The sequence below is a fragment of the Electrophorus electricus genome, chromosome 1 (genome assembly GCF_041902795.1).
Source record: "Electrophorus electricus isolate QZ-2024a chromosome 1, ASM4190279v1, whole genome shotgun sequence".
In the NCBI taxonomy this organism is placed as follows: Eukaryota; Metazoa; Chordata; class Actinopteri; order Gymnotiformes; family Gymnotidae; genus Electrophorus; species Electrophorus electricus.
This window is the reverse complement of record NC_137497.1, coordinates 24,991,928-25,019,073: the sequence shown is the minus strand read 5'-3', so window position 1 is coordinate 25,019,073 and position 27,146 is coordinate 24,991,928. Positions and strand designations below refer to the sequence as shown.

General features: G+C 40.6%; 1 protein-coding gene and 1 long non-coding RNA gene across 8 annotated transcripts; one reads left to right on the top strand and one right to left on the bottom strand.

The window, feature by feature from the left end:
* Positions 1-2,888: 2,888 nt before the first annotated feature.
* On the top strand, positions 2,889-26,715 carry LOC145657551 (uncharacterized). Of its 4 annotated transcripts, none has more exons than XR_014123336.1 (4): positions 2,889-3,094; positions 4,005-4,051; positions 4,403-4,854; positions 24,260-26,715. It is a non-coding gene; the product is annotated as an uncharacterized LOC145657551 (long non-coding RNA). The 4 variants fall into 4 exon arrangements; XR_014123335.1 differs by lacking the exon at positions 24,260-26,715 and adding an exon at positions 12,711-12,884; XR_014123334.1 differs by lacking the exon at positions 24,260-26,715 and adding an exon at positions 6,110-8,371.
* LOC145657543 (stonustoxin subunit beta-like) lies at positions 8,233-18,428 on the bottom strand. Of its 4 annotated transcripts, none has more exons than XM_081712965.1 (7): positions 18,211-18,428; positions 16,279-16,533; positions 15,533-15,670; positions 14,398-14,439; positions 11,513-11,597; positions 8,981-9,027; positions 8,233-8,856 (listed from the first exon to the last, which is right to left on the bottom strand). In XM_081712965.1, the coding sequence occupies exons 1-7, from the start codon at positions 18,263-18,265 to the stop codon at positions 8,321-8,323; spliced, it is 1,158 nt and encodes a 385-aa protein (XP_081569091.1). In that variant the 5' UTR covers positions 18,266-18,428; the 3' UTR covers positions 8,233-8,320. The 4 variants fall into 4 exon arrangements, with proteins under 4 accessions (XP_081569091.1, XP_081569098.1, XP_081569101.1 ...); XM_081712972.1 differs by having other exon boundaries at positions 16,279-16,571; positions 18,211-18,424; XM_081712975.1 differs by lacking the exon at positions 14,398-14,439 and having other exon boundaries at positions 18,211-18,427.
* Positions 26,716-27,146: the final 431 nt, after the last annotated feature.

Sequence of the window (27,146 nt, the reverse complement as noted above, 5' to 3'; positions counted from 1 at the left end):
GAGGACACTTACCCTCTATCTGTAGACTCACATCACAGATGTCTTTACCACTACAGGTGCAGGTGTACAAGGACCTTTTAGTGTAATCAGCATCAGTGATGGTGAGGGAGAGATCTCCCTTCAGGTACGGATCATGGGACATGTGAAATCCCTCCTCTGACTGGCAGGATGTCTGGTTACACTAAGCCAGAATGTCATGTGGTTTATGGGACACAGTCCATGTGAGCAGACCAGAACATGTCTGAGTGCAGGGGAGAGTAGCAGCATCATGAAGATTTACCTTTACTGAAGGAAAAGAGCCTGAAAGAGATGTTAAGAAAAGAGAGTTTAAAATGTTACACTGGTGCTTGAAAGTTTAGGAACTCTTTAGAAATTTCTATATTTCTGCATATATATGAACAAAAACTTCATCAGATTGTCAAGCAAGTCCAGAAAGTAGAAAGAAAAACAAATCAAACTAATTAAACCAAATATTAGACCCAATATTAGTCTATAATAATATTATTTATAGAGGAAAATGACCCAATGTTTCATATCAAGGCAATAAATAGTGTTTATAAGTTGATATTTATTATTTAGAATGTTATTTTTATTTTATCTGTCATATCCATGCATGATACAGCATATATAATACATCCCACACAAAAAATAATTCCCTACACAACTGAACCACAGTACCACAGTGGCTTTTAATGAAAAAATATCAGATTGGTATTGATATCAGATGACATTCAAATGCAAGACATCAGTATCAGATCAGTAAAGAGAAACTGGTATCATGCTCTCTCTATAAATACAGTAAAACTAAAATTATCAACCATTCACTCAGGCTACTTAAATATTCTTGCTTACTCAAAGATGCATTTCTAAGTAAGAGCAGAACTGACTGATACTGCTCATTAGTATGGCTGCAGGGACATCTGTGCCTTCTATGTCTGTGTCTACATGACCATTCTGGTGATCTTTTAATGAAAGGCTTCTGAAATGCAAGTCTATTAGCAAAGTGACAGGAAATCTGTCCAATTAAATTTATTAATTTTATGTTTCTCACTACGGGGGCAGGCCTATAGCAGCCTGAACCTTCTCAGTGTTCTGAAGAAAGGGTTACAACATTATTAGTAAAGGATCACTGTGTTCATGCTGCCTTAGCCAGCTGACTATGAATGGGGTCTATGAGTGAGACAGACACTGTAGTTATACAGTAGGTACGACGAGCCACATATCCACAGTGAGTTATACAGTACAGTTCTCATGAATAGCAGCAATGCAATAAATATGTTTACAATCCTTTTAAATGTTAAAAAAATTGGATGATATTGTTTATGCTGTGCTGCGCAAAATGAATTATTAAAAACAACCCTCAGGATTTATAAATTTAATTAATTTTAATAAAAATTTTATTAAATATAAAGAAGACTAAATAAAGATAAAGCTCAAGCCGGTACAATAGTCCGGTTAACACACCAAAGTCAAGGATAAAATTCTGATGACCTGAGAGAACCTGTTCTATCCACTTACCAGCTATGACTGTCAGCAGCTGTAACAGCAGAACACAGTGACACCTGCTCAGCATGACTGAGGAGACAAAACAGAACCCAGTCAGTACTGTACAGAGGAGACAGGAGGACCCAGTCAGTACTGTACAGAGGAGACAGGAGAACCCAGTCAGTACTGTACTGAGGAGACAGGAGAACCCAGTCAGTACTGTACTGAGGAGACAGGAGGACCCAGTCAGTACTGTACAGAGGAGACAGGAGAACCCAGTCAGTACTGTACAGAGGAGACAGAAGAACCCAGTCAGTACTGTACAGAGGAGACAGAAGAACCCAGTCAATACAGTACAGGTAGGATTAGTCCAGGGTCCAGAACATCACAGTCCTGCCTGCCAGTACATTGTGTCACTGTTCAGTTCCCTTATTCCCAGCAGTCATGCTGTGTTTGATATTTCTGGCAACACTAAAGTGCTAATCAGACGGGACTAATTTTTCAGTCATGTGTACGTAAAGCAACTTTACCACAAGACCTCTAGAGTGTATGACAGACTCGCACACAGGATCAGAAACCTCGGGATAAATTACAGACATGTCAGTGGCTACTGAATTTATGTATTACCGTCTCACTAAAAGATCCACGTGTGAAATGCAGCTTTAGTTGAAAGAAACCACAGAATATTTCAGACATCTTCTGCACAAATTCTGGCATTTAATGAAACTGCTTATAGTAATAATGACTTGGGTTTGAACATTAGCAGGTTAGGGAAATTTACTTAAAACCTCTGAGAAGTCATTTGCCTACTAGAGCACTTCCGTGACTGGAGAAAAAAATGCCAAAATTCTGATATGTGAACCCTGGATATTCGCCCGGGATTTAAAAACCCATGAGATTACAGCAAATAGCCGTTTATAGCAGGAAAAAGGCGCAAGAATTCTTGCTGACGCTGCAGTAGGTAAAATGACTGACATGGCGAGAGTAAAATCACTGAGGAACGAAGAAAATAATTATATTACCACACCTTGCCATGTCAAATGAATCCTGTCTGAATATTCTTAACACACATGAGGTTCTGAACCCTGGTTCTGCGGACCCACCGCCCTGCACAGTTTCCCATCTGATCCAGCTCATGAAAGACTTGATGACCCAGAAAACCTGAAACTGTCTGCCAGTGGATATACTGTTACCAGCCTTAAATGTTCATGACAAACACAGAAATAAACCTGAAACAGTTTTTCTTTTGGCTGATAAGCTGTTCCTGGCAACATGCAGAATCAATTACTCTGTAATGCACCTATAAAACAGGAGTATTGTAACGGTCAGTAATTTGCGGACTGTCCCCTTAAGTTACGTTTACGTAAAAGGCGTGTGTACGTTGCCCACGCGGAAGAGTTGGTTTTGTACTGTTCGTGACGGGCGTTGCCGGACCCAGCTCTTCATTTATCGTTATTTACTTCTTTAGCAACGCGTTATGAGCTTTGGATGTTTTTACAACTCATGTTTGAGCTGTCAACAATACTCCAGGAGCGAGCCTGTGTCACGTGGTGAATAAACCAGCAAGTTTACTACTAAACTGAGTGATTCTGGTCCGCATCTCCTCCAGGTGCTTCACAGGCTTCTCTCTACCAGTTCCAAAGATCTGCTAATCTGGGTTGGAGTATAATTTAAACAGGACTAACTCCAAGCGTTACAGTATGTACTAAAGTAGACAGTTACTGTAGGTGCAAGGCAGGTGTTCATAACTCGTTGGTGCAGAAGTGGAGAATGAAGCGTCTGAGACACACGGGGCTGGTTGGTCTGATACTCACAAGTCCATGACTCATGGAGAGGAGCCGAAGCGCCACAACAAGCAGCTACTCGCGTCTCCTCTCAGCTTCTCACACAAGCGCGATAATGTTTGTTAAGACTCTGGTCTGGTGCACGAGCTAAAGTCCCTAAATGAACACATGAACCCGTTCAACAGTCCGCGAGAACAACCAGAGTTCTTAGCAGACATGCAAACGCCTAACTGCGTTCATAAATCAGACTTTCTGGCAGCTAGCGCGCATATTTGGACGGTAATCAGAAGTACATCGACATATAAACACTTTTAAACTCACCGCTAAATGTCGAACTTGAACCTGAAACTTGGCGAGTGATTCAAACATGAAACACGTAATGTTTCATGTTTTCCTAACTATCAAAAAAAGGTTCATTACTCGAAGCTTCATGATACAGTTTACTGATGTTTCACAGCCATGCCACTGCCATGACAGTGCTAACACTTTGTTGAAAATGGTTTATAACCTAAACAAATGCCTGGTTAGCAGTGTTCAGAAACTGACCATTGATGATCTGAACTCTGTAAAATGCAGTTATAAGCTTGAACAGGTACATAACAGTACACATACAAAAATATTAACTAGCTAAAGCCTATTTGTATTTGGGTAAATGAAACAATGTCTCAGCCCTTTGTTAATATTATGCTTTTATAATCACTGCGTTAAAATAATGGTGTGTTTCTCTTTCCATAGGTTCACAGATAGAGTGAAACTTCATATTTCCTAACGTGACGGACGAGGTACATTATTTACACATTAAACATATACGTATTAACACTACTTGGATCAAACAGCGACAACTTTGACGATACAAAACGAGACTTATATACAATCATGACAACTACACACAACAAGGATCAGGTGCACAACACAAGAGGGCGTGGCAATACGAACACACAGACATACACATGCACGCAGACTTGAGGGGGGAGGGGCCGTACCGTGACACCTAAAAGTAAGATGAAGCTTTCATATTAATCTGTGACTGTTATAGTATTTAGCTATAGCTGTTAGTAGTGATATTGTAGCCTGTTAAGGTAACTTTTTGTCAAATTTCTTATTTTGTTTGTCTTTTGTTACACTGTTTGCAGGTTTAACAGCTGGTGAGACACTTGACGGTTTGTGAAAGTGCAATTTGATACAAATTCATAATTCATAACGACACGTGGGCCTAATTATGTACTGTATGGAGTGACCTTAGTATGACATGATGGAAATGAATGTGTTTCTGTTCTCATGCTTGTTTGCAGGTTGCCATTACACCTGCAGTCAGTAGATCAAGATGTAATAAATGAACTTATAGGTGTATATGGAAGCACCAGACAGCTCACTCGTTCTTTCAGTAACTGTTCAAAATACACTCTTCATATAAAGCAGGGTCATATGAGTTGAAAGAAATCACATAAAATGTTTACAAGCATTTAGTATCATTTAGTTAATAGACATTGTTTGCAAGATAAAATGTATTTTTTTAGACATTTCATAAGTTTAAATATTTCTCTTTTGTGTTTGTATGTCCATAGGTCTGTCAGTTCCATTAAAAGTAAGTAGAAAGTTTCTGCATAACTGGGGTTCCATTTCTGCATAACTAGGGTGGTTCTGAAGTTACTGAGATTGTTCATTATATGAAAATATCAGTGTACTTGAACGTGTAAATGAACACTACATATATGAAATTTAAATGCTTTTATCATATGAGCATTGTTGTGCACAGACCAATGGATCTTGACCTGTACTCAGTGCAAGACATGTTGGTTAGTCAGCTAACTTCAGAATGCATAGTCAGCTAACTTCAGAATGCATAGTCAGTTAACTTCAGAATGCAGTCTTTTTACAACTGGTCATATGTCATATTGGATTCTGTTTAAACACATGTAACTCAAGTGATCCCTAATGCATATGTATACTCAGGGTATTTGCTGCTAAGAAAAGGGTAAACACACTAAGAACATATTAATTAATAACGGTTAATGCATAACATAATTATGAAATTTTGGTCCACAGTCAAGTTCCTCTCTAGGCTAGACTTTAGCCTGAGTATTATTGACACTTACCTCTCTATTTTCACATGAGCATCTATATTTGATAGAGACTACAAAGCACTTCGTAAGTCATGTATGTATGCTGATGTCCACATTTTTATTTCTGTAGTTTCAGATTACCTCAGTTTTAAAGAATTAAATTTGTGGCTTGGCCTTTTTTTCCATCTTAAACACTTCATAAAACTGTCGTGACGTTTTACCATCTAAATGTACATGTACAGGGATAATGCAAAACCTTCAGTATTCAGCCACCAGAGCAACTGTGGCCAGTCTGAATGTAAGATGAATTAAATGAAGTAATTTGACTGAAGCATTTCTGTGAAGAATTTTGGCTCTTATACAATGATGACATAGTGTGGGGAAATTATTTGGCTCTTACACAGTGACATTAGAAAAAAGACAAATGACAAGTATAGAAACACTGAGGGTAACTGCTAACTGTCACGGAACGCTTGCCTCCGCAAGTCACGTGGTTTGGCCCGCCACGTGCAGCGGGAGGATCTGTGTTTGTGGTCACGCCTGCACCTCGTCTTGTCTAAATGTATATAAACCCATGTCAAAGTGTGCTGTGCATTGGTCATTGTTGATGTAGCATATCGATGTTTGTTTGTTAGTGTCCAAATGTGATATTAGTAACCTTGTTTGTCTAGCTTGTGTTAATGTTAAAGTCGTTAGTGTTAAGTGTGTCTATGCTGGTTGTTAATGTTATTTGTGAGTGCCACCATCGTCTTTGTTTTGTGTCATTAAATGTTTCAGAAGCCGAGAGAAGTCTGTGCTTCCTGCTCCACGCCCTTCCATGATGTTACAGTAATGAAAGGGGGCAACTTGGTGACATTAGATATAAAGCTGACTACAATATGTCTCAACAGCTAAAATATCATGTTTAAATAGCATTTATGTAGGGTAGATTTAAAAATCAATTTATTATTTTTTATATGACCTAAATCATGGACTATATTAGTATAATAAATGTGGTTGCTAAGGTGTTACGAATTTGCTTCTATAGTCTCGATAGGTGGTTGCTATGGAGTCCCTAGATGGTTGTTTTGGATGTTGCCAAGTGGTTGCTATGGAGTTGCTATGGTAAATGTTGAGGGATATTTTGTTGTGGGGGTAAATTTGGTTGAGGGTTAATTGGCTGAGTGGTAGTTGAGGATAAGGGCTTTAGTGTTTTTTAATGTTGATAACATGATAAATACTGTGAAATAATGTCAAATGCAGTTTACATAGAAAATGAAATCCTGAAATACTATTGAGCCATTCCCAGGTAGTTGCTATGTGGTTGCTGTGGAGTCCCAAGTGGTTGCTAGGTGGTTGCTATGGTTCTTGCTAGGTGTTTCCTATGGTATCCCAGGTGGTTGTTGGGGTATTACAGAGTGGTTGCTATGGTCTCACTAGGTTGTTGCTGTGGAGTGTCAAGTGTGTTGCTATGGCTGTGGGGTTAGTTGAGGATAAGTGGGTATTTACCTGTTGTGGTTGAGGGCTTTTAGTGTAATGTTGTAACTGTTGTTGAGGGGTTTTTAAGATGTGGGGGGAATTTGTTGAGGGCAATTTGGCTGATTTGGATGTTATTGAGGGACGTTGGGGGTAATTTGTGGTGATGGCTAATTGGCTGTGGGCTGAGGGGTTATTTAGCTGTTGGATAGTTGTTTTTGGATTATTTATCTGTGGAGGTACTTGTGCTTAAGTGCTATATGGAGGTGGTGGTAATTAGGATTGGGATAATTGGCTGAGGCAAAGGGGGATAATTGGGATAATTGGCTGAGGCAAAGGGGTTGTTTAACTGTTAGGGTAGTTGCTTTTGTGAGCTAATTGGCTGTGGCGTAGTTTATAATAAGGTGTCATTTACCTCTTGGGGTGGTTGTAGTTGAGGGGTTATGTTGCTGTGGGGAAATCATGCCTGAGGGCTGTTTAGCTGTGGGGTTAATTAGGGTTGATTAGTAATTGGCTGTGGAATAGTTGAGGCTGAGGGCTATTTGACTAATGGGGTAATTGTTCTTCAGGGGTATTTAACTGTTGGGGAAGTTGAGGGGTTATTAAGTTGGTGGTGAAGTTGGTGAGGGCAGTTTGGATAATGGAGTAGCTGTTAAGGGGCTGTGGGGGGCTATTTGGCAGTTGGGGATATTTAAGTTTGAGGGACATCAAAGGAAACAAAGAGGCAGCTCTGAAAGTTCTCTGAGAAAAGAAGTGGCAGAGAAAGAACAGAAAGCTTTTACCATGAAGAAAGCCTGAAGGAAGCAGATGACAGCACCCCTCTCCTCTTCTCCTCCTCTCATTCACTCTTTCTCTCTCTCTCTCACACACACACACACACACACACACACACATACATAACTTAGTGCTATTTATGATCCAGGTTATGAAGTGTTAGTTATGATCCAAGTTTTGACTTACTGGGTGTTTTTAATTAAATTTAGGTGCTGGTCCTTTATGGGGCCTGGCTGATTGAGCTTGTGAGTGTGTGGGTGCACCTCAGTGTGTGCTGTGTGTGTTTATCTGAGTGTGTGAGGACCAGAGAGATGTGAGTGCATCTAACTGTCTACTGTGTTGTTTCCCCAGTTTCACCAGTGTATGCTGTTTTGGTGTTATGGTATGAGATTTTGAGTGTTGACAGTATTTTATTGTAAAAATCCTTTAGGCATTACACTCATACTGTGTACAACATCTGCACCTTTATCAGTCCAGCACACAGAAAACAGAATGAAAAACCTTTCACAGTTTCCAAAGAGTTCCCCGTTTAATGTGTAGATTTGTACAGAGAGTTTAACACAGTGAGGTTATGATTGCATTGTGTGTGTGTGTGTGTTCATGAGGTAGTGTATACTGTGAGAGATGTGTAACGTGTGTGTGTGTGTGTGTATTTGTTTTATACTCAGTAAGCATGTGTGTATTATGATGTTCACCAGTTGTGTGTGTAGAGGAGTGTGTTTCCCTGCAGACTCTGGTGTTCGTCCAGGACACAGGAGGCTATTCTAGCTCTCTCACACACACTGAGGAATGAGACCACCAAAGTCTAAACCCTGCATAGAGGGGCTCAGTGAATGTGGAGTGGAATGTGTGTAAGTGTGTGAGTGTGTGAGAGGAGACACTGTAGAAGGACAGAGTGCCGGCAGGCCAGTCCAGATACACTCCTACTCTGTTGGAGCTGGAGGGGGGAGCAGAGATGTCAGTTCTCTTCTTATTGTGCCAGACAGTGTAACTGTTGTCATAGCAGTACAGACTCCAGGACTTTACATTGAATCCAAACACACAGTCATCTATGACTCCTTTCCTGCTGATTCCTTTATATGTCACTGCTATAGCAGCATCTTCACTCCACTCCACCTCCCAGTAACAGCGTCCAGTCAGACTCTCTCTACAGAGAACCTGATACAAGTAATCAAATCTCGCTGGATGATCAGGATATGACTGCTCCCACCCCACACGTGTCACCTTTCTGTTCCCCTCAGACAGAGAGAGAAGTGTGTGTGCTGTGTTTGGGTCCAGTGTGAGATCACACACATCTGCACACAAGAAGAGACATTAGAGGAGAGATCACAAATACTGTGTGTGTGTGTGTGTGTGTGCACGCACATGTATTTTTACATATGTGTGTACATTACACTGCACACAATGACTGCTGCTTACAGTTTCTTAGGCCTGGTTTGTTTCTCATCTTCCCTGCATGCTCCATCCTAAAGAAACAAACACACACAGAAAGGAGTTTAGAAAATTTTAAATTCTGAAAAATCTAGTCTCTCCTTCTTACTGTCTCACACAAACACACAGAGATAATAGTTCTCCCTCTCTCTCTCACATACAGAGAAAATAGTTCTGTCTCACAGACACACACTTTTTACAGTATTTAGTTTGTTCTCTCTCTCTCACACACCCACACAGACAAATAGACATGCGCACACAGACACAAGTATTGTCTATGTGATGTGTATCAAATATACATGTTTAGTTCCTTGTCTGAATTCTCATGGTTTTGTTCTGTGTTTTATCTGATCCTATAATAAACTGCAGATAAATAATCATGTAGAAGTGAACTGCAGCATGTCGGATTCATTTCTCCAACACATGTTGTACATTCTATAAAATAAGGGGAACTATTCTTTTGGAATGGAATATCGTGTGCTTGTTGAGAGAGAACCCTTGCTAGTGACCTGGTGGAATGAGTTGATTCTGAGGTGTGTATGAAGTGTTTTGGTAGTTTTAGTACATTTTGTTGGTAGGTTAACTGCTCTGCAGAGCTACATGTTGGTGTGAAGAGTATTGAAAAGTGAACTCAGTGTAATCAGCACTGTATTCTGCTACCTGTTCCAGCTGCTACCTGTGACTGCTATGTTCAGTATAGCATGTCACTGACTCCTATGCACAACCCATTTTACATATTCCCAGTACTGCGTACTGGTAAAAATAAATGCACTGTCTGTTCATTGTGTATTGGTCCTGTCCTGTATTCATTTATTGTATGGCATTATTGCACTCTATCGTGTTGCTTGCACTTGTTTTGTTTTATGCTGCACCATGGTCCGGGAGGAACATTGTTTCGATTTTACTGTGTACTTGTATATATCTGAAATGACAATAAAAGCCCTTTGAACCTTCGAAATGTGTGTAATCAACTGTAAAACAAGGACATAGTAATCACTGATGTGAAGCACATCTGTGACATATTAACACTGTTGGATTTCTTTCTAGTAGCGCCACCTTGTGGAGAATTTACTGCTTACTAACCTATGAGTGTGTGAGTTACACATTATTCTACAATTCACTATTACACACACACACACACACACACACACACACACACACACAATAACAGTACACTGTACTACAGTTCACTATAACATACTCACAATTACAGCCCACACACTGCACCACAATTCATTAAAACACACTCACAATAACACACATTGTACTACAATTTACTAAAACACTCACAATAACAACAAACATTAATAGCACACTGTAACAAACAGTAATAGCACACTACAATTCACACACCAAAGTGCTCACATCAACAAATTTGCAGTGCAGGTCATTTTGAATAACACTTAAATAAATATTATGTTTAAACTTGGTCATTGAGGAACTGATACTTCCAGACTAATGTTGAAGAACACTGAATAAACCGATTGGGCAAGAAACGGACAAAATCTGACATATATCTAGTTAAATTAACTTTCTACAAAACGGATAGCACGATATTGTTAGAAATGAATACAGACAGAAGCAAAAATAAATTATATATCTAGATATAAGTCTGTACCCTGTACCTGATCCTTTCTTATTGTATCATGCTAGTCAGCTGTTAACTGTAATAACAAGCTGATGTCTGTCAGGATTTTAAGACATATTCACAGAATATGTAGATAATTACACAATTATAAATATTGACACATATTGATGTGGACAGTGTCAGATGAATCAGTCTGACTAGAATTTCCTGTTGAGATCCTACAATGCTTGCTAGTCACCTTGGTTTTGGTAATATTAGTTAGTTACTTGATAACGATAATTTGCCAATAATGCCATTTGACAGTGTGTATGCTAATAAGATTGAACAGGACCAGAAATGTTATTTGATTAAAAGAAAATCTAGCCACAGAGCTAGATGGACATAATTGGTGTTACAAATTCACACGAATAGCTAGCTAGACTGCTGAAGGACTATACTCTAATCTGTCAGAATCGAGTCAGCTGTGAGAAAATGTTGGTATTGTCACGTTCGCCCTCCCTGGTTGCAGTTCCTATGGAAACTCTATCTATTTTGTTAACTTCCTGGTTTTGTTTCCTCATGCTTCCTCGTTTTATTCTGTTCCACCCCCTTGTTAGTATCTATAACTATTGGTTATTGTGTGTGTTAATTCTGGTTTGTTGGATTACTGCCTGTATATTTGGATTACCCTCCTTGCCTGTTCCCTGTCAGTTTTGTTTGCCTCATGGACTGCTTTGTGAATTGCGATCTTTGCATGTATACTGGACTACATTTATGAACTACCCCTGTTCTCAGTTAAACTGCATCCACTATAATGCGTTCCACTCTATCTCCGTTCGTGCTCAGAACCTGACAGATACTGACAATATATCCACATTTCTAACAAAAATGTCAGTTTTCCAGGGTATAATTATGTTATGGTAAGAAACTGTTTTGAAAAATGTCTTAGCTACCTCAGTTGAGTGACTTTCTCCTCTTGACTGAATTGAGTAAATTTCTCCTCCATGTGAATTCCTCCATGTGCATGATTCTTATAACCTGTGGATAAGGAAAGTATGTTTTAGTGTAACTTCAAAGTGTTAACTTTATCATGTTCTCTCTGCATTATTTTACCACTGCAGAGTAGAATAACTATCAGTAGTACTACCAAATAAGGAGACATCAAAAAGACTCCAAATGAGAGTCAAAGTTTTGATAATTGTTATGAGATGAAACAGTCTGTAATGACTCAACGAGTCCTTAACTGAACCAAGCTGTATATTAGTTCTTACTTTCTGCAGCTCTGCTTTGCCTTCTCTCTTTGGTCAGTGCTACCTCCATTAGTTCATAAGCACAGAGTGTGTGCAGGGTTTTACTTGTGCACTAACTGTCTTATGTATGCTGGACTATAACAGGTTATATATATCTACCAGTGTTCAGTGTGTTAATGATGAGGTACTAAATAAGGGAGAGATGATCCAACAAGTGTACAGGGAGGGAGAATGCATTTTAATGCAATTTCGACTGCCCAGTGAGTCATGCCATGAATGTGCTGAATATGGTAACCCTTTTTGGGGTGCCAAGACATATAGTTCACCACATAAGCTCAAACCAGATACAGAACCAGATACATGAAGTCTTTTAGGCTTCATCACACTACAGAGACAGTGCTGATTAAAGCATTTAATGACCTCTTGTTGGCTTCTGACCAGATTTGTCTCTTTGTTTGCATTGCTTGATCTCAGTGCAGCATTAGATACTGAAATTCACAGCATTTTATTGTGGAGTGCTGATGTTCTGGGCAACGCTCATATCTGTTCCCTTCTGGTTCCTTTTAGCTATGATGTCATAGCTAGAGCTACCATCTTTGCACATTATATTAGCCTTTCCTACACACTTTACTATTTGATCAGGCCTAAGTTACTGAGGGTCCTGCCCCTGACCCTCTCCCACAGTGGCTCCTCCTACCCTGACTCCACCTGCTGTGGCTCCTCCCATATCCCCACAATCACTTCCCCTTCTGTGGCTACAAACATAGATTAAGACTTCTAGGAACCCAGACTAGGACTTCTAGGAAGCCAGAACAGACTTTCTTTGGTTACTTATTCTGATTACTCATTTTGTTTCTTTGTTGTTTGTCTTGTTTCTGTTGTGGTGTCGGATGTCGACCAGGGGAGGATGGACCCGCCCACTGAGTCGTGGTTCTTCTCAATGGTTGTTCCTCATGCTCTTAGGGAGATTTCCCTCACTACTGTCATGAGTTCACCTTCACACTTCTGATACGTCATTGAATCGCTTAAAAAAAATTGTTCATGCCTTCTTCAATAAAGATTTAAAAGATTTAAATAGGGACCTGCAATTCTTTGTAATGATATTGATAGGTGTAACATTGAGTTGTGCAGTAATTTTGGGATTTATTTATTTATTTTCTCATCTATAAGGTTGTCCAGTATCTGAGGGACTGTGTAATAACTGCAGACTAGTTATGAGAACTGTGCTGATTGTCACATAATCCTGCACAATTATGGGGTTTTGAAACAACAGTATTGTGTAATAAGAACAGAACTGACAGTAATATGTGTATTATTATTATTATGTTGCATTTATATAGCACCTTTCTCAAATTCAAGGACTCTTAATGTATGTGTGTATCTGAATGATGGCGGTAAAGTGATGTATGCATGTGAATGTGTGATTGAATATTCTTTGTGTGTTGATTCCAAGACAAATTTACATGTTGGGACAATAAAATATATGAAAAATGTTAAAAATAGAATGGAAAACAGGTCTTGGTTGTTCTTGGTTGTTTTGGTAGAAAAACACCATAGACACTTCAGATAATACAGTAAAGCTCAACAGTGTAACTGTTTCACACAATACAGTAGAGCTCAATAGTGTAAAATAGACCTGGTGTTAGTGTGATGACTACAGTCCAATGAGAGACTGCAGTGATGTCCTGGGAGGACTGGAGGTTTCCACACTGAACATTTCCAGTGTGTTAAGCGCTTACTAAACATGTTCAACCACTAAATGCAAGAGCTTGTTTTCTCTCTCCCATGTGAGTTATTACTCCATTATAAGCATGGAGATTAGAAAATTGTAAGGTGGTCTCAAACCCAGGTTAGCTGGGTGATGATACCAACAGCCTACTGGGTGAGCAACCACGCTCTAAAAATTGTGGGCCTGTGTGCCGAACAGTTAGAGCTTGGATCAGGTAAAACAAAAGGAAAAACTAAACACCACGCCGAGCATGGAAAAAAGGGAGAACAAAGGATGTCAGGGGAAGAAATGGCAACCCCGATGCACTGGGGAAAACTCAAACTAAAACTTCCCAAACATAACCAGAAAACAGGCAGGACTTGAATGGCTAAGGGAAGCCTCCGGAGAGAGACAGACTCGAGAGGAAAAACTGGAGAGAGGAGGGGATGTGTCAAAACACAGACACCCTCGCAGGACAGAAGTGAGGTGTAGCACAAGAGCTCACAGACCTCAATACCTTAAATTACCGGCTAGGAGCTTAGCTCAGAACTTTTGCAAAAACCCAGCACTGAATGACTGGGTCACTGGTTTATATAAGGTCTAGCTCAGCTGTTGGGTGTTAAGCCTGATTATTGGTGTGGTTGACTCGAGGTCTCCCTCTGGTGGCAGGAGGGGGCCTCAGCCTGGTGCCAACCCTTACAAAAATGTTCCATATTTAATACATTTGAAGTGTGAGTATTAAGGGAAAATATGGTAAATTGATAAGAATCTAAATTTTGCAGGTTGTGTAAAGTAATATTTGTTTAAAACTAATATATTTGTATTGTTTAAACTCGTAATATATTTACATGCCTAAAGGTGTGACTGGGTTTAAATTTACTTGCTGGACTCATTGCAGTCGACTCTTCACATCTGTCTCCAACTGTGAAAGAAGACATCATTACTCTTTGATTCTACATAGTGAATACGATTTCAGCTTCATTATTCTGATTCTACATATGATTTGTTATTTGTTTGGTCCTCATTTCCTCAACTAGTTGCTTTTAATCTTCAGGATGGCTAATGCAATCTCCACAGCTCCATGTTGGCTGTAACTCTGCACCATCTTATCCACAGTATTCAGGTTTGGACTCTGATACTGCAGTGTGTCCTGACAGGAAGGTGTTCAGGTTTGGACTTCATAAACAAAACATCAGTGATGCTAAAACTTGCTTAAGTTCAATTGTGGTCTCTTCTACGGTCTTATTGTGTGACTGGGAAGAAGGTCCTCCATGGTTGTCATTGGTCATTTATGAAGTTGCTCAGGACAACACGTGGTTTTAGCCCTAATGATCTGGTGTTTACTCACAACAGCCATTTTAGTGGATGAATGGTCTACTGATAAGCTCAGTGAGGATGTACTGGACTGTGTCCATGGTGTTTGGTTTAGGTTGTATCGAGATGGTGCTGTAGCCCAAAGGAAGTTGGAGAGGTCCCAATTCAAAATGCAGCATTGTTTCAGTGGTACGGCTAAGCCTTGTAGTTTTAGGATAAAGTGGTAGCTGATACAGTGTTTATTTAATGGGACATCTAAGCCTTGGGGTTTTAGGATAATGTGGTAGCTGATACAGTGTTTATTTAACTCTGACTTTTCTTTTGTAAGTCGCTCTGGATAAGAACGTCTGCTAAATGCCATAAATGTAAAAATGTAAATGTAATGGGACAGCTGAACCTTGGAGTTGTCGGGTAATGTGGTATCTGATGCCCTTTCTAGAGTTTGTGTTAAACCTTCTCTTCCTTCTGTTTATGTTCTTCTTCTAGATCACCTAGATGCCTTTATAGGTGGCTTTAACACTGCCTTTCGTATCAATAAAACATGTAATTATTGTTCAGCCTTACTTTGTCAGATTTATCTTGCATTCTTGAAAAGAGCTGGCCATAGCAATATACATAAATCAGTGTGAAGGTGTCCGAGATGTCATTTTGATGGCCTAAACTGATTGTCTGTGCTATGTTTAGTTTTTATGCTCCATTACCGTAAAGTTTATAGTGTGCAGTGAAGAAATTAACTTGGCCTTGAAACACATTTCCATGTAGAACAGGTGCACTGACAGCGCCTCCAGTTTGAGCTGTGATGTTCTGGCATGGTCCAGTTTGACCTCCCACAACTGCTTCTGGTCAACACACCACACACCACAGAATCCATTATCACACATTGCAGTACAACATGGTAGTCTGGCTGCACCTCTGAGAAAAGGAAGTCCCCCCCCCAGTGACTCATTGCTTCCACCCTGGAAGCTCTCTACAGAACCTGCAGCATTACACAAAGCCATGAACATGCACAGAGACTCAAGCCACTCCAGCCAAAGCGTCTTACCCTCTCTGACAAATGGCAAGTGCTTCAGAGACCCGTACACTCGCCAGACCAGATTGAAGAACAGTTTCTACCCCAGTACTGTCAGATTGAAGAACAGTTTCTACCCCAGTACTGTCAGATTGAAGAACAGTTTCTACCCCAGTATTGTCAGACTGAAGAACAGTTTCTACCCCAGTACTGTCAGATTGAAGAACAGTTTCTACCCCAGTATGTGTATGTGTATGTATGTATGTATATATATATATATATATATATATATATATATATATATATATATATATATGTTTGTGTGTGTATAAATTAACAATGAATTGTTTTCCACTACACTCTTTGTCTATTGAGTTCACTAACAAAGCAAAATCATATGCTATGAACATATAAAATCCTGAAATAATAGTTCAATACCGAACATGATTTCAGCTGCCTTATTCTCACTGTGTTTGGTCCTCAAGGTCTCAGCTAGGTAGTTGAGGTTCATCTTGTTCAGGATGAACAGTGTGATCTCCACAGCTCCAACTGGGCCATATTTCTGCATCATCTTGTCCACAGTGTCATGTCTGTATGTATTCTTCAGCTGAGACTTTGGGATGCGACTGTCGTCTTCCACACTGTTGGTCAGATGCCACTGGAACTTCTTTAGGTCCTCTGCGTTCAGATCCTCTAAAATGTACAACAGCTGTTCTTTAATGTTGGTCATCCTGCATCATGAAGAAGGGCAACAGACACCAGGTTACTGAAGGTTCACAAATATGTTCAATGTTTTATGTAGAGAGGAGTGTAAGTGTGTTGGGTGAAGTGTGCTGTGTGAGGGATGTAGAAAGGAGTGAATGTGTGTTGGGTGAAGTGTGCTGTGTGAGGGATGTAGAGAGAAGTGAGTAAAGTGTTGATGTGTGTTCACTGGGTTTGACTTGTTTGTCATCTATCACTAACACTGTGTGTATCTGTTATGAAACACTCTGACAGACTGAGGCCATACAGTCTTGGGTAATGCAGTGAGATGATTTTAAAAGTTGTGTGATGCATGTTACATGAAACTTTATTTCCAGTTATCAGACAACAGCCCTGTAAATGAGACAGGAGTGAACAGATAAAAGGACTGTGAGGGTGAGAGGGGAGTGATCAGAGAACAGGACTGTGAAGGTGAGAGGCGAGTGATCAGAGAACCGGACTGTGAGGGTGAGACAGGAGTGATCAGAGAACCGGATTGTGAGGGTGAGATGGGAGTGATCAGAGAACCGGACTGTGAGGGTGAGACGGGAGTGATCAGATAACAGGACTGTGAAGGTGAGAGGGGAGTGATCAGAGAACCGGACTGTGATGGTGAGAGGGGAGTGATCAGAGAACCGGACTGTGAGGGTGAAATGGGAATGATTGTCCACCCCTACATCCAATCAACATGGAGGACCAGATGTGACAGGGATATAGACACTGTCCACCTCTACACCCAACCAACAGATGAACAGGCACAGATGAAAAGCAAACACAGATGAAAGAATGACAAATTTTGGACACAAATGACAGAAACAGATTAATTGTGCTTGTTGTAGTTTAGATTTAATTTATTTCTTATATTGTAATATGAAAAATAATGTAATGTTGCCATCCTAGATGACTTTCTGAAGATGATTTAATAAAAAAGTCAAATTGCCCCATCAAAGAGGATGTGTGAAATGATCAAGTTCATATATTCAAATCCAAACTAATAAGGTCTAGTTTTTCTGAATCTAGTTGCATGATTGTTTCCTGCATGAGGCCCATTGTATCCATTCCGATTTGAAACATTCTAATATAGCTAGATATATTATATAATAATAATAATATAATCTTCAGTGATTATAGAAAATAATCACAAATTGCTTTAATGAGGAACTCACATCTCTTCCCTTTTTCTGTCACGGAACGCTCCCCTCCCACGAGTCACGTGGTATGGCCTGCTGCGTGCAGGAGGGTTCACCATAGTTTGTCTGTCTATTTAAACCCCCACCTGTGTGTGCCTCATTGTTGATCATTGTTACTATTATTGTCATTGTTAGCATTAGTGTCATCGTTAGTGTATTGTTGCTTACATATCCACTGTTAGCATGATCCAGCGTTTAAGTGTCATGGTTATTGTCTACACTGTCTGTTGTGAGTGTCTTGAGTGTCATATATGTTTAATGTTATTAAATGTATCACCAAATCGAGGCAGTCTGTGCATCCTGCTCTATGCCCTGTGGCACTCGGGCCAACGTTACAGTTTCAGTATGAAAGCCTCTTTCTTACTGAAGGTCATAATTACTAGCAGAGAGAAACACACAAGATTATAGCAATATCTACGAAACATGGGAACAGTGTTACCTTTACCACGTTCAGTCTGCAAGTCTTCAGGAAGAATGTCTGGCTCTGTCTTCATCAGGATGTCCAGAGTTTACAGAACATCAGCAGAAAACATTAATTCATGTCAAAACACTCACTACAATCATACCTGTACACACACACACTGATCTTTACTAGAGTCCACCTGTAAACACACTCTCTGTGTTCAGATTATAATGGTGAAGAAAATCTGGTTGCACCTTTATTCTCTTTAAAAGGAACCAAACCAGTATGAGCACATTTCAGTACCATTACATCATAAGGGTAGAAGAACAAGTCTTGTGAATATCATATCTCACTCTGTGTGTGTGTCTGTGTTTATACCATATCTCCCTCTGTGTGTGTGTGTCTGTGTTTATACCATATCTCCCTCTGTGTGTGTGTGTCTGTGTTTATACCATATCTCCCTCTGTGTGTGTGTGTCTGTGTTTATACCATATCTCCCTCTGTGTGTGTGTCTGTGTTTATACCACATCTCCCTCTGTGTGTGTGTGTCTGTGTTTATACAATATCTCCCTCTGTGTGTGTGTGTTTATACCATATCTCCCTCTGTGTGTGTGTGTGTGATTATACCATATCTCCCTCTGTGTGTGTGTGTCTGTGTTTATACCATATCTCCCTCTGTGTGTGTGTGTCTGTGTTTATACCATATCTCCCTCTGTGTGTGTGTGTCTGTGTTTATACCATATCTCCCTCTGTGTGTGTGTGTCTGTGTTTATACCATATCTCCCTCTGTGTGTGTGTGTCTGTGTTTATACCATATCTCCCTCTGTGTGTGTGTCTGTGTTTATACCACATCTCCCTCTGTGTGTGTGTGTCTGTGTTTATACAATATCTCCCTCTGTGTGTGTGTGTTTATACCATATCTCCCTCTGTGTGTGTGTGTGTGATTATACCATATCTCCCTCTGTGTGTGTGTGTCTGTGTTTATACCATATCTCCCTGTGTGTGTGTGTCTGTGTTTATACCATATCTCCCTCTGTGTGTGTGTGTCTGTGTTTATACCATATCTCCCTCTGTGTGTGTGTGTCTGTGTTTATACCATATCTCCCTCTGTGTGTGTGTGTCTGTGTTTATACCATATCTCCCTCTGTGTGTGTGTCTGTGTTTATACCACATCTCCCTCTGTGTGTGTGTGTCTGTGTTTATACCATATCTCCCTCTGTGTGTGTGTGTTTATACCATATCTCCCTCTGTGTGTGTGTGTCTGTTTATACCATATCTCCCTCTGTGTGTGTGTGTCTGTGTTTATACCATATCTCCCTCTGTGTGTGTGTGTCTGTGTTTATACCATATCTCACTCTGTGTGTGTGTGTCTGTGTTTATACCATATCTCACTCTGTGTGTGTGTGTCTGTGTTTATACCATATCTCACTCTGTGTGTGTGTGTCTGTGTTTATACCATATCTCACTCTGTGTGTGTGTGTCTGTGTTTATATCATATCTCCCTCTGTGCGTGAGACTACAGGCCATTTCACCTACAGTCACATTCACTAATATCAATCAAAATGTATTTATATAGCACTTTTTAAAACAGATGTTGTCACAAAGCAGCTTTACAAATGTCCAGGTCCAAGCCCCCAGTGAGCAGCCAAGGGTGACAGTGACAAGGAAAAACTCCCTAGAGCATGAAGAAGAAACCTTGAGAGGAACCAAGACTCAAAGGGCCCACCCTCCTCTGGCCGACAACAGTCACCACAATAATAACAATTGTACGAGAAAAATAAATAAAAATGGAAAATAAAAATTAATTAATGTGTTCTAGAGGTCCTAGTCTTGTCCCGATAGTGTGCATGTCTCCGAGACTCATCCCACAAGAAAACATCCATTAAGGGCAACAGAGTAGATGGGGTGGAGGTGTGGTGGGCTACAGCAGGGGGCATCATGAGGTGGTTGGAGGAGCCATGGCAACTGAGACAGGTAGAGGCGCAGTACCATCATGACATCCCACAAGAGAATGTCCATTAAGGGCAACGGAGAGCAGCTCGCTGGGGTGGAGGCATGGTGGGCTACAGCAGGGGGCATGAGGGGACATGGCAGCTGAGACGGGTTGAGGCTCAGTACCATAATGATATCAGGGGTAAGTGAACCTCGGCAGAGAGAGAGACTAGATTATTAGGCATGTCCAGGTACAAGAGTGTGTAAATTGGGGAACTATAATGTGCAATGATAGACTCCGGCAGATCTAGCTATGACAGCACAGATAAAAAGATAGAGCCAGAAAGAAACACAGGCATGAGGGCACCCTGGAACATCAGCACTCTCAGTCAACAAACTTGAATGACAAAAGAGAGGTGAAGTGACAGTATTATCCTGTGTATTATTATTAATACTGTGTATTATTCTCTAGTGCACTAGTGTAGTTATTATACAATAATGCACTGGTAATAATACTGTGTGTTATACACTAATGCACTGGTAATTATACAGTGTATTATTATCTAATGCACCAGTAATTCTACTGTGTATTATTATACACTAATGCACTAGTAATTATACAGTGTATTATTACATACTAATGCAATGGTAATTATATTATGTAGGCTGTTGCAGTGTAGATGTGTCATATGTCTTTGTGAAAGAGATAAATGTAGAGATAGACAGAGAAGACTGACAGAGGATGAAACCACATTCTTTGGCTAGTTCAAATTCAGACTGAGAGATTGCAATTCAGATAAGATCACTTTGTACCACTTAAAACCAGTTCAGCTGTGTTACAGGAAGGACAAAACACTTTTCACAAAAATAAAATACACCTTAAAAAGTTGGGATGTGTAAGGTGGGCTCAAACCCAGGTCAGCTAGGTGATGACATGGACAGCCTACTGGGTAAGCAACCACACTCTAGTGATGGTGGGCCCATGTGCAGAACAATTAGATCTTGGTAAAACAACAAGGAAAAACTAACCACCATGCCGAGCGTGGAAAAAGGACACCTCAGGAACAATGGCAACCACGATGCACTGGAGAAAACCAAAGTAAAACTTCCCAAAGAAAACCAGAAAATGAGGAGGAACTTTAATGGCTTACGGAAGCCTCAGGAGAGAGACAGACTTGAGAGGGGAAAACTGGAGAGGGGAGGGGACGTGTAAAAACAAGGACACCCTCGCAGCACAGAAGTAAGGTGCGGCATGAGGGCTCACAGACCTCAATACCTGAAGTTACCGGCTAGGAGCTTGGCTCAGACCTTTGGCAAAGACACAGCACTGAGTGACTGGTCACTGGGCTTATATAAGGTCTAGCCCAGCTGTTGGGCATCAAGCCTGATTAGTAGTGTGGTTGACTCAAGGCCTCCCTTTGGTGGCTGGAGGCGGCCTCAGCTTGGTGCCAACCCTTACAGGATACCTTTATTGTATATACAGCGGGTGAAATAAGTATTGAATACGTTACCAATTTTCTAAGTAAATATATTCTAAAGGTGCTACTGACATGAAATTCTGACCAGATGTCGGTAACAACCCATCCAATCCACACATGCAAAGAAATCAAACCATAGATGTCCATAAATTATATATACAAACCATAATTTGTATATATAATTTATGAACATCTATGGTTTGATTTCTTTGCATGTGTGGATTGGATGGGTTGTTACCGAAATCTGGTGAGAATTTCATGTCAGTAGCACCTTTAGAAATATATTTAATACTTATTTCACCCGTTGTACATGGTCCTTGTGTTTGATCTGAAAGATCAGGTAGTGTGTGAACATCTGCGTCAGAGTCTTGGGGATCTCTCCAATCTCTGCTTCACCCAACATTCTCTCTAGAACTGTGGCTGCAATCCAACAAAAGACTGCAATGTGGCATATGATGTAGAGGCTTCTTGATGACTTCATGTGTGTGATGATTCTATTGGCCAGGCTCTGATCACTGATTGTCTTCCTGAAATATTCCTCTTTCTGTGGTTCACTGAACCCTCTTACCGCTGTTACCTGGTCAGCACATTGGGGAGGGATCTGATTGGCTGCTGCTGGTCAAGAGGTTATCCAGAGGAGAGCAGAGGGAAGCAGATTCCTCTTGATGAGGTTTGTCAGCAGCACATCCACTGAGGTTGACTCTGTTACATCCCACATTTTCCCATTATTCTGGAAATCTAGAGGAAGTCGACACTCATCCAGACCAAAGATGAACAGAATTTTGTAGTATGTATAAAGTTTTGGTTTTAATTCACGTTTCTGGGAAAAAGCAATGAAGAAGCTCCACCAGACTGAACTTTTTCTCCTTCATCAAATTCAGCCCCCTAAAAGGAAGTGGAAATATGAAGAGAACATCCTGATTTACATTTCCTTCAGACCAGTCCAGTATGAACTTTTGCACAGAGACTGTTTTACCAATTCCAGCCACTCCTTTAGTCAGCACAGTTCTGATGGCTTTGTCTTGTCCTGGTAAGGGTCTAAAGATGTCACTGCATTTGATGGGTGTCTCCTGTGTTGCTGGTCTCCTGGACGATGCCTCAATCTGTCTCACCTCATGCTCATTATTGACCTCTCCACTCCCTCCCTCTGTGATGTAGAGCTCTGTGTAGATCTCATTCAGAAGTGCTGTGGTTCCCTGCTGTGAGATTCCTTCATGAATCTTCTAACATTTTGTCCCTCAGTTTGGATTTGAGCTTTCTGTGGCAAGCAGAGAACCTGCTTTTACCAGTTCTGATAAAAGAGGAAGACAACAGAACACATGCTAATCTCTTTTAGATTCAGATTCATTCATAAAAGACCCGTTACAGGATGTACAGGAAAAGAGAGAGTTATAAATACATTGTTTGTTTATTCCCCCTACATTGGGCATGAAAATTCAGTTCTTATCTTAGAAAACTCAAGGACTGTAAGTGTTAGATTTCAGGATTATAACAGTGTGTGATGTATTAACTTGTTGTCTATTGTTGTCAATAACACTGAATGAAGTGAAGGACACGTGGGTTCATGGAGAAAGTGTCATGATGTTCAGAGCCCAGCTGGAGAGACATAGCCACTGGCAAACAGACACCACACCTGCCCCGTTACCAATCACCTGAAACACACACCATACCTGCCCCATTACCAAGCACCTAAAACACACACCACACCTGCCCTGTTCCCTGTCACCTGAATATTAGTCATGAGCGCCTGTTCCTTGTTTGCTTCTCCTCTGTCTCCTGACATCCCTGTTTGCATAGTTTCCCTCTCGTGTCTCTACTTCCAGTTCCATTCCTGGGTTTTGTTTTCTCCACCCATCATCTGTTCCTGAATTCCAGTCCTTGTTTTGGTTTTCACTGTTCTTATGTTCACCTGCATCTGTTTAGTCCTTAATTGTTTTGGTTATTTAAGCCCTGTGTTTTGTCTCCCATGTTGTCGGTTATTCTGATAAGTCAGGTTTGTTCTGTGGTGTCTAGATTATGCTCGCTATACTGTCATCACCCTTGCCTGTCCGTTTGCTCAGTTCGTGTGTTATTTTGCCTCAGTGTTTTTCCCTTGCCTCTGTTTATTTACCCCTTCTTGTTTTTGTTACCCTCGCTCAATAAACCACCTCCTGCATTTGCATTCTGCCTCTCGCCTTGTTCCTGCTGGATACATTACAGAATAACTGACCTCTAATGAGAATGCAGCAGGGGGGCCTCGTTAAGTCACGTCATGTTCCATCCGCTTTAGTTCAGCCACCTTCACGCCACACTACAAGGGACACTGGTTTATTCCCAGAAGAGGAGTTTGATTATATCAAAGCTCTGCACTCTACACTTAAGGGATGGAATGCCTTTGCATTTGCTCTCAGTTATGGTAACTCCAAGTGAGTATGATGGGGAGGACAAGTCAGCTGGGAGATCTATTATGCAGTGCTGTATATACTTTCAGCACATGACCTGCCCTAATCACCCTGAACTAGTGAAGGTGCTGTTCATGAAAACCTTTCTTTGGGGTAAAGCACTGGAGTGGGCTGAGATAATAATCCATCACAGAGCTCAGGAGGCTAGGACTGTGATAGGGTTCTTCCGGCTGTTAACAGCATGATTTGCTGCAACCCCACTGAACCCACCTTCTGTATCTACTCTCCTCTCAGCCACCCAGCCAGTCCTTGCCTCCGGCGTGGAAGACACCGCTCATCCAGTTCCTGTTCCAGGCAGGAGAGACGCCACCCGTCCTGGTCTAGTTCCTGTTCCCGGTGCGAGAGTCGCCGCCTGATGTGATCCATTTCCTGTTCCTGGCGTGAGAAACGCTGTCCATCCTGATCCAGTTCCTGGCATAGTGGATGCGACCCGTCCTGTTCCTGTTCCCAACATAATGGATGCCGTCAGTCCTGCTCCTGTTCCTGGCCTAGTGGAGGCCGCCCGGCCTGTTCTCACTGCCCGAGATGTCATTCAACCTGCTCTTGTTTCCTGTGTCAAGTCTGTTCCTGTAGCTGTGCCCCCAGACCCGCCGCTGACCACCACAGCTGCACCCCCAGACCTGCCTGCAGCTCCACTAAACCCAGAAGCTCTGCCCCCGGACCCCACTGCAGCACTGCTGACCATTGAAGCTGCACCTTTGGACCTCCCTGCAGCGTAGCCGGGTCCGTGGACCTCCTGGGCCTGTCATTGACTGAAGTAGCTGGTCCCCTGGTCCTTCCTGGCCCATTGTTTGCGACAGCTACAGGTCGAGCCCTACCAACCACAGCTGCTGTACTGCTGGAACCCTAGCCAGACTCTGTTCCTGGAGTAGAGGATGTGGCTCTGCCAGTCCCTGTTTCTGGCATGGAGATCATCGCCCTGTCAGTTCCTGTTCCTGGAGTGGATGAGGCCAAAATCATTAAAAAGTGTAGCCATACAAATGATTTGTTAAACAGTAACAAACAGCAGCTGTAGTTTATACATTACTTGTCATATATAAATTATCTGTAGCATTTTCACAGCCGCTAAAGTGAAAACTATTCAATATACATGAATACCTATAAATGTCCTAGGCCATTTATAAATGGCACCCTTTCAAGTAAACTAATAATTTTAAGTTGTCTGTTAAGAAATGTATAAATGACTTGGTAATAATTTAGAAAACATGCTGTAGCCCCTTATCTAATGTTGCAAAAAATCTCAATATATAGACATTTACAAAGGTTGATAAACATTACTACTGCAAGTATTAAGTACTAGCTGTAACACATTTTTTATTTCCCTGCCTCCATTAAATGACAAAGCTAATAACACCATCTAAAGGATTTGACCAAAATGTACCAAAAAGACAAGAAAGGAGCCACAGTATTTTGTTTTGTATAGTAACAGAAGTTCTGCATAGGAACAGAAGTTATTTACTGTTTTAATCATCACTATTTCCTGTACATTTCAAAAGAGCAAGTACTTCACCTTGAATTTCACTAATGTGACACTAATGAACAACCCTTAATTACATGACAATTCAGAATGACTATACATTATTAATCTATTTATAACACATTTGAAATTGCATCTTAACTTTATTTGAACATGTCTAACATAAACAGTAAAATGCACACATTAAAAACAGACTTAATGTCTTCAGACTAATGTGCTTGTTAATAAATATGCATAGTAGGACTTCTCATTCATGGAGTTTTCCAAGATCATGAATGAATTGTCCTGGAGGGCCATTATGGTGTTTTGTTTTGTTTTTTTGCTAGCTGTTCATACCATTCAACTGAAAGCCTCCAGTTTCCTTGTATGTTCTCCAGGCCCTCTCTATATGCTGGGTGTGAGTCACTGTAGGAGCATCCATGTATGATATACTGTGGTTAACTGTGTAATGTCTGTAGCCAAGCTGAGACAGAGCCTGCCGGTAGACATGCCACTCACCACTGAGGATAATGGATCCCCTCCTTACATGCTGAATAATAAGTGGCACTAGTTCCCTTCTGGACCTTCTCTGAACTAGGTGAAGAACTGGCTCTATTTGTTTAGTGTGGACAGCATTTTCACCCAGCATCCCAGAGACCCACTGCCTCCTCCACAACGCCCCAGCCATCCATCCTCTTCCATACGGTGTAACATAAAAAGTAAAGGATTATTACATTAATTAAGAACTATTAACAAGATGAAAAAATTAAAGGTATGAAGCATGAAGACTTGTGTGTCCATTACACATTATTAAGACTATACAAAATTCTATACCCACATAAAATATGCACCTGCATTTCTTCTATGCCTGAAGTTACTCTCATCTATGACAGTGAACTGTCTGCATCCTCCTTTCCTTCTTCTGAGTTCTTCCATCGCCACCACACAAGCCTCTCTCACTTTCTTAGACAACTTTGACAAGAAACTTGAGAAAACCTGAAGGGACATAATAGCGCTAAATTGATTAAATAATTTAATAATTGTATTTAAAACTTCCTTACTAAGACATTGAATGTACTCAGTAAAATTGTGAAGTTTATTTGTTACTTAAGTTAATTTGGTCATGTGAACTGTTCTGCTTATTTTGCTTTTTTTAATCAAACAATTTACTTGGTTTGAATGAAACCAATTAACCTGCTTGTTATACATGGATTTTTGAGGTTGCACCATTAAAATATTTTTACACTGCAGAAATTGTCTAGATGTGCTGAACAAAAATCTCCGTTATTTGATAAAGTCTACGTTAGCTAGATAGTTTAATTTAAGATAAAGTTACAGTGAAACATCTAAGTAAACTCGTTATCTTATCATTCATAGCAGTCCCAGCAGTCGCTGTTGCGTAGTTTCATTTTGTGGTGACAAAGATCGCATTTCATCTTTCTTTGTGGTACTTTCTTATTTTGCAGCCACTTTATTAATTTTAAATGTTTTCTTTTTTATTTCTTGCCCTCCATCAACTTCCTCAATTTCTTCGGCATTTTGGCCCAATTAAAACCGGATGCCTCCCTTTTACATTTGTTATACTGGAATTTATGGCATTCCAGATTATCATCGAGCAATACAATGGATAATAATAAATAATAACAATACAATGAATAATGCATA

Excerpts from the sequence above, each read along its gene's own strand:
- LOC145657543 (XM_081712965.1), bottom strand. The coding sequence starts at position 18,265 with ATGAAGACAGAGCCAGACATTCTTCCTGAAGACTTGCAGACTGAACGT. Across the intron at positions 15,671-16,278 it reads GGCAGCTGAAATCATGTTCG|AAGCAGTTGTGGGAGGTCAA; the intron begins GTATTGAACTAT and ends TGTGTTGACCAG. Across the intron at positions 8,857-8,980 it reads CAAACCAGGCCTAAGAAACT|ATGTGTGTGATCTCACACTG; the intron begins GTAAGCAGCAGT and ends TCTTGTGTGCAG.